General features: G+C 43.5%; 1 protein-coding gene across 1 annotated transcript in view; it reads right to left on the reverse strand.

Annotated features, from left to right (window-relative positions):
- Positions 1-14027, reverse strand: part of Sgk1 (serum/glucocorticoid regulated kinase 1) — a 114633-nt gene that overhangs the window by 64809 nt on the left and 35797 nt on the right. The window contains exon 2 of the mRNA XM_040758206.1: positions 8979-9191. Coding sequence (XP_040614140.1) covers positions 8979-9191 — 213 coding nt within the window. The remainder of the gene's footprint in view (positions 1-8978; positions 9192-14027) is intronic.

The raw sequence follows: 14027 nt of genomic DNA on the forward strand, positions 1-14027 counted from the left end.
AATATGATTTAAATTAAAGGAAACCAAAACCATTTAAAGCCATCTGGCTGGTTTTTATAGTTTTTTTTGTGGGTGGGTGGGGGGGGGGGGAGATCAGAAAAACTCACAATGTTATGAAAGTAAACCGGGTTGGAAATTTCCCCAAGAGACCTTTCCCTTCCTCTCTTCCTGGGTTTCCAGGCACAGTCATTCAGGGACAAAATCCAAGGGACACAAGGCATCCTTGTGAGCACAGGTATCCTGGAGGATGAAGAGAAAGCTGAGCAAGAAGCACTGCTTAGAATTGAGTGAAGTCTCATTGATTAATTAACCAATTGACTAAATAAAGAGGGGCTTCCATCAGTATCTCTCAGAAACTGTTGAGAAGAGACAGTGACCTGACTGTTAATCATGTCAAAAACACAATGTTAGTACTGTAATGTTAGTTGGTTCACAATGTTAGTTTGTAGGGACAGGTCACAGCTCCTTCCAGTGGACTTTGACTTCATTAGACCTTAAGAAAAAAGAAAGAAAGAAAGAAAGAAAGAAAGGAAGGAAGAAAACAGTGCTCAGTCTTTGCCTGCTGACTCAGCACTTTCTAAGCAGACTTACTGGAAAGACAGACAGAGGACTCAGAGTCTGAGGAAATCCTCACTCAGCCAAATCTATCCCATATGAGAGGGAAAACTTAATGAGAATCAGCCCTGAGCCTCTCTTTGGCAGGCAGCTGCTGGAATGTACGGGATTTACAGCCAGCCTGGGCTGCTAGAAGTCTTTTTTTTTGTTTTTTTCATCCTAGCCTCTCCGTTCGGTATTACAAAAGTTTGCATGAACAAAATTTCAACTTCAACTAATAAAAGGCAAAGGGATAAAAGGAGCATACCAACTACTTTACCGAAAGTTTGCAAGGTCCTGGAGGAGACAAGGGCATAAGAAAATGAATACTTTGGGTTTCATGACGGCTAGGACCTCAGGTACACCCAAATAAGCTTCACCCAGGGCCAGGGCAAACTGCTTGACAAACCGAGAACAAAGAGGGTGCTGTGGGAGCCAAAGTGGCTCACTTCTGGTTTTTCTCCACAGACTTTCTTTGCAGTGACAGAACGGCCTCATGGTGGGAGGCTATCTTTGTCATGGTGGAGCCTGGCTTCCTAGCAGTAGGGTAGATAGTTCCTTCTACAGGTGGGCTTCCTGGTAGCTGTGGTGATTGCCACAAGTGGTCTTGAAACCAGATAACATAAATAAAGCCGAAGTCCTTCTTGACTGATCTCCTGATCCATTTTAATCCCAAGGAGGCTGGTATCGCCATAGCAGTCTGTTGGATGTTTACATTTCCTGTTCTTTTATCTGTTTTTAAACACAAAAGCAGTCAGTGTACTGACACATACCTTTCATCTCAACACTTGGGAGGTAGAGACAGGGGGCCTACGAGTTAAGGCCAACCTTTGATACGCTACATACTCAGCTCAAGGCTCATCTAACCCATATGTGACCATGGCTCAAAAACCATTAACTCAAGGAGAGTTAAAATGTGACAAGCCAAAGCTACATTAAGCAATTGTCCCTAGTTTGCTTTCCTGTTAATGTGGTAAACATTATGACCAACAACAGCTTGGGGGAAAGAAGGGATTTATTTCAGTTTACACTTTCAGTTAATAGTCCTGAGGGAAGTCAAGAGTAGGAACCCAGAGCAGAAACTACGGAGGAAGTCTGTCTACTGACTTGGGTACTGTTTAGTTTTCTTTTATTTTTGTAGGTGGGGTTTCCCTATATAACAACCCTGGCGAGGCAGAGGCAGGCGGATCTCTGTGAGTTCGAGGCCAACCTGGTCTACAAGAGCTAGTTCCAGGACAGCCTCCAAAGCCACAGAAGAAACCCTGTCTCGAAAAACCAACAACAACAACAACAACAACAACAAAAAAAAACAACCCTGGCTGTTCACTTGCTTTGTAGACCAGGCTGACCTCAAACTCACAGAGATCCACCCACCTCTGCTTCCCTAGTGCTTGGATTAAAGGTGTGAGCCACCACACCCTGTGCTTTCTTATGTATCTTAAATCCTTTTGCCTAGAGGCGGCGTTACACATTGGGCTACATCCTTCCATCTATCAATCAACTAATCAAGACAATCAAGGCTAATCTGACTGAGAGCAGCTCTTCATCAGACACTCCTTCTTCCCAGTTAACCATGGTTATGCCAGTTTGACCAACTAACCAAGATGTCTATTTTAGCCAATTAAATAGCCAAATCTATTACTTTCCTCTGCATATGATGTATCTTGCTTTCTTCCAAAACTAAGAGGATTAATTTTAAGGAAGTCTACAGCAACCCTATGCCTTCCCTACAACCTCCTCTGATTCCTTTTTATCATTAACTCTTCCATTTACCTCTGCCCAGTCACACAAAACTCTCATGGGCTTTCTGACATACCTGCTAGTATTCTTTTAATAACTGTTTGGATTTCAGATTCATAGCTAGGCCTTTGTTAATTTGTACGCTAATTCATCTCACCATCATCTTGTCCAGCACAATGCTTGGACCTACTATCATCTTCCAGATACATGAGTGCAGACACCAGCCTGTGCCCCAGACCGGAGGCCCTACCTTAATACCACAGTGTCCAATTTCAACTTTGCAGTTAGACCGAGTGGATGCAACTCTTGCTTGGATCTCCTCTTCTACCTCCTATTCCAGGAAAGTTATCTACACAACAATCTGGAAATGTAGGGGTGTAGCGTTCGAATCCAGCTGTTGCGTAGGCAGAATACCTACAGCACCCTCTCCCACCCCACAGATGCTGATACTGGAAGATGTGGTCTGTGAATCTCAAGCAAACAGTTCCAGGTGGCAAGGTTTCCCACCTGGGAAAGAGATTTTCACATCAAAGACAGTATTGGTGGCCATATATCCTGCTCCCTGCCCCCTTTCCTACTCCTGCCAGGGAATCAGAGAGCCTGGCTAGAGAGGCTTGTGCTGTGAGATCACCCTCACCCGCATGTGGAGAGACCTCCCCACCTCTGGTACAAAGCCCCTGCCATTCTGTCTGTCCCTAATGCTGGGGCCTGAATATTCCTCAGTCCCCTCCACCATTCTATTGTCTGTCTGTCCATCCGTGGCCTTAATAACTCTTAACAAACTCTTTACCTGCTTTCCTTCCCCCCCCAAAAAGCCCCACCATCAATGACAAACTAAACCCAAACAAAACAAACAATTCATTAATTTTTATACATACATATACACATATAATATACATATACATACATACATATCTTGGGATATATGTTCCAGCCTCCTCCTACCCCTGTCCTTTTAAGACACAGTCTCCTGTATCTTAGGCTAAATTCGAACTCGCTATACAGTTGGAGAGCATGACTTTAATCAGCTTGAACTCCTGATCCTTCTGCCCCACCCCACCCCAGGTTCTAGGATTATGGTTTACACCGCCATGCTCATCTGGGCTCTTTTTTTTTAAATCCTTTTGCCTGTAGTCTGATTTGTCATAATTAATTTCCTGTGTGGGTTTGCAATTTTGCTAGCCACTTATCTTCTTATATTTCCATGTTATTTTTCATCATTTCCACTATTGTATCTGACAGCACTATCTCACAAGCAGTCTTTAGAGTTATTGTGGAGACACGATTTGCTGACTCAAAACAACATTCCCATTTTAAACAGAGGAACACAACCACAACCTCTTCCATTATCAATTGTTTTTTTCCTCTAATACGATTTTTACAAACACAATGCTGTCATTGAACTTTTGACAACATGATGGCTTAAAGTAAAATGGGTGATAGAGCACTCACCTAGCAAGCCTGGCATCATAGGTTCAATCCCTAATACTGCCAAAAAATATTTATTTTTACAGAAAGAAATGGGAGATTTCAATGCATATTTCCTTGGTGGTGTTATAACTGCTTAAAATAGCTTTGAATTTCCTTTACTTCCTATACTTTCAGAGCTGATAGGAAGTGTGATTGTGAATTGCAGGTGGGTGAATTGGCTTGAGCCGGTGGTTAGTTTTCATATTGTTCCCAGTTTCTAATTTTATCAAGTTGCACGGTTTGTGTTTGGGGGATTTGATGGGCTATGCTTCATGATGTAATTTTTGGCCTGATTTTGTTACTGTTCCATGCATGCCTCAAACAACTTATATTATTTGTTTTTATTATATGTAAATATGTACATAAGTCTCAACTGTATTTATTATATATTTATTTATTATTATATATTTATTTTTAAATGAGTATTGCATTGTAATGGTTTTGAATTCATGATCTTCCTGTAGTGTCCTAGGTGCTGGGTAATAAGAGGTCTTCCCTACCACCACCCAAACTTTGTTTTATTAACCTTCTCTATGCATATTTTCAGCATTTACATTTTTTTCCCAGTCTTGGGGATTGAACCCAAGACCTTATACGTGCTAGTCAAGCACTTTATCACTGAGCAGCACTCCCAGTCATCTTCTTAAAGTAGAAGTCCCCTACACAACTTGGCCAGCTATTTGTTTGATTTTTGCATTTCTATCAGTCGTTGTTCTAGATATTTCCATGTTCTTTGACATCAGATTTCCTTCCCCACCACCACTCAAATCATTCTTTTCTCCCGCTTCAGTGAGAATGACATAGACCTTGAAGGTGACTTGAGAGATATAGTTAAAAGCAGAGCTGATGAATGTTTAGTAGCATGCCTTCACTGAAGACAAAACAAAACACTGGGATGCTGTCGTGGGCTTTAATGCCTGTTTTGGGGAAGCAGAGACAGGCAAATCTCTGTAAGTTGGAGGCCAGCCTGTTCTACATAGTGAGTTCCAGGACAACCAGGGCTACGTACAGAGACCTTGTCTTAACACACACACACACACACACACACACACACACACACACACACACACACACACACACACTTGGGTCTTCATTGTTTTATGGCTGTAGATGGACATCAGGCTGACTCTGTAACCCATGTTCCACCAGTGCACATTAATTAGGCAGGACTAGCTTCCCCAGCACTATAGTCTTTCCTTGCTGCATCTCCTAGCAAGATCTGTTTAATTGATAAACAGCCCCCTTTAGATACAGTTTCCAATGACATCACAATATTGCTATTCTCGGGTGATTTACTGGCAATACAAATACTCCAGTTTCTTCCATGGGAAAACACATGTAAAGGCCACCAACTAGACTGTAGGAAGACCTGGCACAAAGTACAGCATGACTCTTAGCGACTGGCCATTAAAGCGCGCGCGTGCACACACACACACACACACACACACACACACACACACACACACACACAAACCCACCCAAACTCCAACATCATTATTCTTAAAGGGATTTAAAATATTTTGTTTTGCTTTCTTATTTCATTTAAAACATCCTCACCTCCTTTTCCATCCTTTTTAACACACCAAAGGGAGTTTATTTTCATTTATAGGTCATTAAATTCTCACTCTAGGATCTGAGCCTTTAAAGGGCTTAACTTAGACCTATCACATGACGTGAGAAGGGCTGTCATCAGACGAAGTTGATCTACCGACCTAGGTCAGAGCAGGCGCCGGAATACAGATCTCTACAAAGTGTGCAGAGATAAATTTATGTTTACAAAAGATTGAAGAAAAGGAAAAATCCTAACCCAGCTGGGTGTGGAGGCATGTGCCTTTACTTCTCAGTTCCAGCAAGCAGAGGGGGGCGGATCTGTAAGCTCCAGGCCAACCAAGGAAAGAAGTTCAAAGACAAACATGCACTACCTTAATTTTCACAGGTGGCTGTGACGTAGGTAAATTAATGAGTCACTTGAAACAGTCCACATAGGAGATTGGAGAATGACTTGCCTACTTTTCTACCAGGCAACACCTTCTCCATTGTAATCCTCAAAGTTTCTGTCTTCTGCTGGGTGGTGGTGGTGGCGCACGCCTTTTATCCCAGCACTTAGGAGGCAGAAGCAGGCGGATCTCTGTTAGTTCGAGGCCAGCCTGGTCTACAGAGCAAGTTCTAGGACAGCCTCCAAAGCAACACAGAGGGAAAAAAAAAGTTTCTGTCTTTCTACCACACAGCTTCATTTTGATTTTTGAGACAGGGTTCCAGGCTGACCTGGAACTCGCTCTGTAGACTAGACTCGCCTCTAACTAACAGAGATCCACCTGCCTCTGCCTCCTAAGTGCTGGGATTAAAGGCGGGCGCCACCCCCCGACTATAACTTCATCATATAAAGAACAGAGTTGGGCAGGCAAGATGGCTCATGGTAAAGGTGCTTGCCGAAAAGCATGATGACTTGCATTTGATCCTTAGGAACCACTGGTGGAAGGAAAGAACCAACTACCAAGTTGTCCTCTGATCTCCACATACCCATGGATACACATAGAGTGAGTGAATAGAAATATAACAAAACATATGAAGGACAGAGTTGCTTCTTCAAGGAACTATTTCGCCATTTTATCTCTAAAGGGATACAACACATAACTCTGTATTTTAAATTTTACAAATATCTTCTTCATCGATAGTGACCTTAGGTCTGAGGACCAGGTACTGTATTATAAAGACCAATGTGCTTTCATACCAAGGAGACTAAGGCAATGGAGCTTTCTGCTGACTTAAATTCCTTCCCGTCTGTTGTTTACTCTTGCTTCTTGGTTGGAAGTCCACCACCTAGTTAATGTATCTCTAGCCCTATCAGTCTTGTGAGCAGATAGCAGGTTCAGAAGTAAATACTTAGAGGAAGACTTCCTATTCTCCATAGGACATGAAGAGCCATCTCTTTAGACTCCAAGGAATTGCTAAACTGTTTCCCATTCTAGGAACCTGCAAATTCTGGCCAGTAGGCTGGTTCAGAGACTTGTCAGAACACAGCCAGGCCCGTTGTTTTTTGCGTCATCCAATGACTGTTTTCTCTATGGACAGAAGCGCCTCCCATGTTTCAGACAGTGATGGTAAAACCTTAAACATTCAGTATCAGAAAAAGTCTGTCAAGCTTTGCACTGCATACTCCCTTTTGTGGTCAGCTCTGAGCTGAGCCAGGTCTGATTCCCATAACTGGCAAATCTGTGAACCAGCTAAGAGCAGCACTAATAATGTCCTTTGCATGAACTATTACAGACTGTGGAATGGTTCACATATGCCCTGTCTTCCGAACCTTTGCCCTGTCTTCTGAACCCTTCCTGTGAGTAAGTGGTCCATATGGCCATTCCATGAAGAAAAACACTGTATGATGTCCCAGGGTCAAGAACTGAGAGTCTGTGCTTTCAATCTTTTAACATCTAGAACAAGTAGATCTCTGGAAAGTGCTCAATCTTCAAAACGTGGGTGATGGTGACTACTGACATTAACCATCTGGTGGTACACTAGCTGGAAATGACCTAGTGGAAGATCTGCAACTAACTGTACTTTACACTAACGTGTTGGCACTGTCTAGAAGCTGTATTTTAATGTCAATATATTAATAATGAAAGTAACATATAAATTATATTTAATGTTTTAAAAAATAAAATAAAATGAGTCTAATTAAATTATAATTTAAAACCATAACCTTACCTTAATCCTCAGTCTTTAACTAAAACTCCTTAATTTTTTTAATTTTAGAAGTTTTATAATGAGTTTGTTATCTGACTTTCCTTAAAATAACAAAAAATAAGAAACAAACAAACAAAAAGACATAAGGGCCCTCCTCCAAAACTCTTTCAGAGTGGCAGGGGAACGCTGATGTAGCTCTCTGTGAATATGTTGGACTTATTATCAGTAGAAGCAAATCCATCAATGATGATATAACCTGGTTTGTGCTTCTTTTAAAAATTGATCATCTAAGGCCAGGCACTGGTGGCACACGCCTTTAATCGCAGCACTGGGGAGGCAGAGGCAGGAGGCAAACCCCATCTCAGAAAAAAAGATCATCTATGTGATAAACAACAAATGTATTTCTAGATGATGAATCTTGATGGACCAGTACTTGAGCATCCCTAACCATAATACAGTGTTTAAGAAGATTCACTCCCTAGCACTTGGGGAAGGGCAGACCCACAGAAACAGTAGAAAGATCAGCAGCTTCCAGGCATGAAAGTCGGAAAGATGATTATGAAGTGGCGAACAGCGGATTTTTACTGTAGTGATGCTACTCCACAGGCTGACACATGGCTGACTACATCATTACATAGTTGCCAAAGCACCAAGAATTAATTAAAACCAGGCATGGTGGCACACACATGATCCGAATACTCAGAAGGCTGAGGAAGGAAGATGGCGACCCCGACTGAAACTAACAACAATGACAAAAAACTGAACCAGTCCCAATATAAACTACGAAGCTGAGTAATAATGATGTATCTGTTGGGGGATGTTGATAACTGAGGAGGCTATGCACGGGCTGGGAATTGTGTGTTATTGGAACTCTTTGTACTGTCTGGGCAGCACTGCTATAAACCCCAAACTACAAGGAAAGGTTGATCTTCTTCTTCTTATTAGATAGCACAGCAAGAGGCTGGCGAGATGTTTCTGGTGGTAAAGACCCTTTCAGTCAAGCCCAGTGACCTGAGTTCAATCCTCCCTCATAATGGAAGGAGAGAATGAAACATCTGTAAACTGCCCTCTGACTTCCACACATTGTTATGGTGGCTTTGCATGTGCGCGCGCGCGCGCACACACACACACACACACACACACACACTAAATAACTATAATTTGTAAAGGGGAAGACACAGCAGGTGTATGGTGCAGCCTTGCAATCAGGAGGCAGAAGAAGGCGAGCTTGTAAATTTGAGGCCAACAAGTTCCAGACAAGCGAGGGTTACATATTGATAACCCTGATTCAAGAAAAGGAAGGAGGAGGAAAGGAAGAAAGAGAACAACAACAACAAAAAAAAGTCTAACAAAAGTCTGCCATTCTGTTTCCCCCCTTACAAATATTATGAATATACATTTTTGAAGAAAATGGCACCTCTGGCCCAAATACAAGGAAAAAAAGTTTCCAATCTTTTCAAAAGAACAGGCCCTCAGTAAGATAAAGAACTTACTTCACAGCCAGATTGGATTTCCCAGGAACAGGACTCCTCAGGAGGGAGCATCCCCCTTTGGAAGGCATGGTCACCCAGGCATGACTGACACAGCGCAGGCTCAAAGTCCGGCTCCCCGGGAGGGAGGTGCACCCCAGAAGGGCCAGTGTACTTCAAGCTGGGGCTCTGATGCTTGTCCACACTGACCATGGGGCTCTTGATCCATCTTCGTACCTGAGGAATGCAGAGGAAAGAGAAGAGACACATTTGCTACACTTGTCATTTACAGCGTGCTGGTGGCAAATCTGGCTAGAGGTTCATAAGAGGAAATTTTCATCTTATAGATTCTCAGTTCTCCATCTCTCACATGTTCTAAACTGGTTAATGCCGGACAGTCATTTTCCAGCAGTGGGAAGTTTGCGGATGATCATTTCATCTCTCCAAGTATCTCCTCAATTATATAATTAAGATAGTCATATTTTCTCTCATGTTGTAACATTTACACTTTCATCCTACCCTATTATTATTTACAGCTCTGGGAATTGAACACAAGATCTTGAACCGGCTAAGAAAACACTCTAGCACCTCAGAATGACAATGCTTTTATTTTTATTTAATTAACATTTTGAAGGGGAAGTACTTATTTTGGTTTCAGTGTAAGCAGATACAGTCCATCATGGCAGAGAAGGCATCATAACAAGCAGCTTCATAGTGTGTGCGGCTTGCACGGTATACCTCCCTAGGAATGGGTGGAACAGGAAACAGAGAACAGACAGGCAGTGGGGTCGGCTCATAGAAGCCCCAAGGCCTGGTACTGGAGAAATGGCTCTGAAGTTAGGAGCTTGTACTGATCTTGCAGAAGACCTGAGTTCAATTCCCAGCTCCCACATCGAGCATGTCATGATCCAGATCTCCAGACTGAGGGGGTCCTCAGGCCTCCTCCACCACCTCACTAACATGCTCCCCACCTCCCACATATGCATACTAAAAGATAAAGATAAAAGACCCTAAAGTTACCAGACACAACGGTGCATGCCTTTAATTTCAGCACTTGGGAGAGACAATAAGGAAGTAGGTTTTTCTCTATTTTTAAACCTCATTTTTTTTTCAGTAAAGTTGTAGACAGGGGTGGTGGGATATACCTGTAATCCCAGTGCTCAGGAGGCAGAGTTCAGAGGATTGCTATGAGTTCAAGGCTCTCCTAGTCTATATAGTTGAGTTCTGGGCCACATAAGGCCAGAATAAGATCTTGTCTTTAAAAATAAAAAAAGAGGGAAATAGAGTTGTAGCCAGGGTTGGTGGTACAATCCTGTTATCCTTGCTACCTGAGAAACTGAGGCAGGAAGATCAAACGTTGAAAGCCAGCCTGGGCTACAGAGTGTGTTCCAGGCCAGGAGGGGCAGGTTAGTGAGACCTTGCCTCCAAATAAGCATTTTAGGAAGAAGTACAGTCCCCAATTTGGGAGGCCGAGGGAGGAGCAACACTAAGTTTAAGGCCAGCCTGAGCTACAAAGGAAATTCTGGCTCAAAAGCTGGGAGGGTGACAAAGGCTAACATGAGTTCACGTGTGAAATTCTAACCCTTGGGAAGATGTAGACAGGATCACAAGTTCAAGGCTTGTCTCAGCTTTATAGGCAGTTCAAGGCCAGTCTGGGTGATGGTGATAGGACAGACTTTGTTGACTCCCCATTGGAGGCCCTACCCTGATGAGGAGATGGGAGGTGGGGTGAGGGGAAGGTGGGGAAGAGGGAGGAGGGGAGGGAGAAGGGGGGGAGGGAGGGGCAACTGGAATCAGAATGTAAAAAAAGTCTCAAAAGTGTTTTATTTTGAAAAATGCATAAAACAAATAAGTATTATTTTGAATTTTCCATTGTAATGTTTAGAATAATGGGTTGTTTCCATCAGTATTTCTTGTCTGCGGGGCACCGTAAGCATGTAAGGAAGTGTATTCAGAAGTATTCGCTATGGGTGGGAAAGAGGTTCTGTGGGTAAAGTGAAGGCACAGAGACTTTGAAAGTCCAGATCCCATGTCAACCTGGGTGCATGGCATGTGTCTGTGACCCCGGGGTCCTACAGGGATAAGAAGTCAGAACAGCAGGTTCCCAGAAGCAACAGCAGACAACAAAAAGAGCCTGTGCCTCAAGCAAAGGGGAGGGACAGGACCTTATACCTGAACATGTCCTCTAACAGGTGTGCTTTGCCGCCATGTGCCTGAACTCACTCACACAGGCACACTCACACTCACATTCATACTCACACAGGCACACTCACACAGGAATACTCACACTCATACACTCACATTCATACTCACACTCGCACACTCACACATTCACACAGGCACACACACACACACACACACACACACACACACACACACGGAGAAAGCAAAAGTGCTTAATTAAGGTTTAGGGGTGCTGCTAAGTGGCAGAATGCTTGCCTGCCTTGTGTGAGGTTTAGTCCCAGAATTTCAAAAGGAAAATAATTTGTATGGCTCATGAATGGCAGTCTAAGTTCATCTAAGATTCTGAGATTAAAATAGAATCTTTCTTCTTGATGCTAGTCTCAAGTTAGGTTTTTGCATTTGGAGTTTTAGGCAGTGGTAGGGATTAGATTGAATCTGTGGCCCCTTGAACGCTGAGCAAATGCTCCACCTCTTAGCTCTACCCCCAGTCCTCCGAATGTGTTTCTGATCAGCCTAGAAAGAACTAAGTTTTATTTCAGATGGAAAATATTTTTTATTATTCCTATTCAGAGAATTTGGAACTTGAAGCTGGTAATGGTTGCTGCTTTATTTCCAAACTCGAATTTAAAATTAATCTTTTTTACTCTGGCTTTCTTTCCATCTCTTTTGCCAAGTCGATTTAACTTTGGAGTAACTCGGGACAGGATGTGAGCAGATCCGTCTTCCACTTTATCCAAAAGTTGTAGGGCCTGACTAAGATTATTCTTGGTATCTGAAATGGTAAATCTCCTCCTTGCCTCTGTGGACACTGAATTATAACTTGAGGCACACACGTATTTATTAGGAGAACGTACTGCTTCTCATATAAAATAAGTGAAGTCTGGTACAGAAGGCAGAAAATGTGAGAATGCTCTTTGTTTCCATCAACCTAAGGAAAGCACTGGACTGTAAGGGCGGAACTGTTACTACATGAAGTCAGAGAAGGGGCATATCCCCTGGTCTGCATTTCCGGGAGGAAATCCAGGCAGCGAATGCAAATTCGGGATGGAAAGCCAATCACAGAGCTTTCCTGAAGTCCTCCTGAAGCAATGGCTTTTGTGGACTTATTTAAGTGCATGTGGAGGTGTTAGCTTCGTATTTCCGGGCCTTGGTTCTTTGTATCCATTGCGGATCTTTCTCTGGGGCTTAGAGAAATCTATGTTTTGCACATGTGACTAGAGGAGATGTGTCTGGTGTTTTAAATCACTCTGCTGGGAGCACAGTGAAGATGCCCGTGGGAGTTACTTTTCAAAAAGGCTCAGGACACTCTTGACAAATTAACCCATTCGGAACGTTAATGAGAATATGGTCAACTCTGCAGAGAATGCAGCTGGGGAATGAAGTAATCTATTTCTTTCTGAAGTATCAGAGAAAAACACCACAAAAGTGGACACAGCGGGGCATTTTCTAACAGGCCTGGGGACGGTCGCATGCTTTGTCTTGGTTTAGTCGTCACTCTGGCTTCAGTATGTCCCTTCCCCGTTACTTGCTGACAATTTTCAAGAGCTCTGTAGCTTCACGAGTGGTTTTTATAGAGCCTTAATTAAGGACAGGGTTTATGGTATTTACTTGAGCCTCAGAAATCCCGGGAGAGTGGCTGGGTGTGAGTGAGCACGAGGCAAAGGCTCCCTCTCCAGCCCAGGCAAGGTGCCCTCTAAAACTGCTGAGCAGGGAGCTTCCCTCAGGCCCTTAGGGAACTGAAGCTGCAGCCGCTCCTTCAGGTCGCCAGCTGAATTGCTTGGGTGGAGGGAGGCCCAGGAGCGGCTCTGGGAACCCTCAGAGACCCGGCACAATGGCTCTTGAGCTCCGGGCAGCTGTGTGTGTGTGTGTGTGAGAGAGAGCGACATGAATGCCCGGATACAGAAGGAGCCCTGGCTGTGTGGCCACCTGGGCCTAGCTTTATTCATGGCTCCACAACGGTTGTGAAGAGCGTTGTAAACAAACATAGACGTGGGGGTGGGGGGAGACATCCTCCTCATCTCAAACAAAGCAAGAGTTCTCTCACTTGGGGTTTAGAGGAGTCTATTTTCAAACTGAACCAGGCTTTGGAAGTAGCTATCTCGGGAGCCTGGGGTTAAAGACTAGATATTCTGGGCTGCCTAGGTAAACGGAATTCTTTGCTAAATCTAGTCTGCCTTGGTTTTATTAATTTTCTGAAAAAAAAAATCTATCCAGAAGCCATAATCCCTGGACTAGAAGGTTGCCAGGTGTGATTAATGAGATTGGCCAGCTTTTAGGGATTTTCCACTTTGTGGTTCCTTTTCCTATTATGTAATAGTAAACAGATATTACTCTTCATATAAAATGGCTTAGTTGATAATGATATCAGCTGATTCGGAAAAAACGATAGCTCCTCGGCATTTCTGCCTGAACCCTTTGTTTTCCGGAGGGTGGGGAAGATGCCTTTTTCTCAAAAGCCAAGGGACCCAGAGGCAGAAACAACTGCGACTTAGGAGAGGCAGAATTTAGCCCAGAAAACCAAAGGAATTCTTAATTCTCCCCGGCTGGGTAGGACCTGGCGTCCCAGCACTTGAGAGGTAAAAGCAGGAGGGCTGCAAGGAGCTTAAGGTCACCCTGGGCTTGTGACAGGCCAGCCTGGGCTACAGGGCAAGAGCCTGTATCCAACAAACAGAGCCTAACTACACCCTTGAGTCCCCCAACAACAACAAAACAAGGCAAATAAATAAAAATAAGGAAAGCCTTTTAGCCCTGACAGAAGCCAGTTTTCTATCGAAAATGTCTAGGCAATTATAAAAAAGAAGACACCCCCCCCCAGCCAATATCGACTCCATCTATTCCTTGCCCATTGAGATGGCAGACAGGTTAGAGTGAATTATGGTCTCTTGCCTT

This window comes from Mesocricetus auratus, unplaced genomic scaffold, assembly GCF_017639785.1.
Source record: "Mesocricetus auratus isolate SY011 unplaced genomic scaffold, BCM_Maur_2.0 Super-Scaffold_100018, whole genome shotgun sequence".
NCBI lineage: Eukaryota > Metazoa > Chordata > Mammalia > Rodentia > Cricetidae > Mesocricetus > Mesocricetus auratus.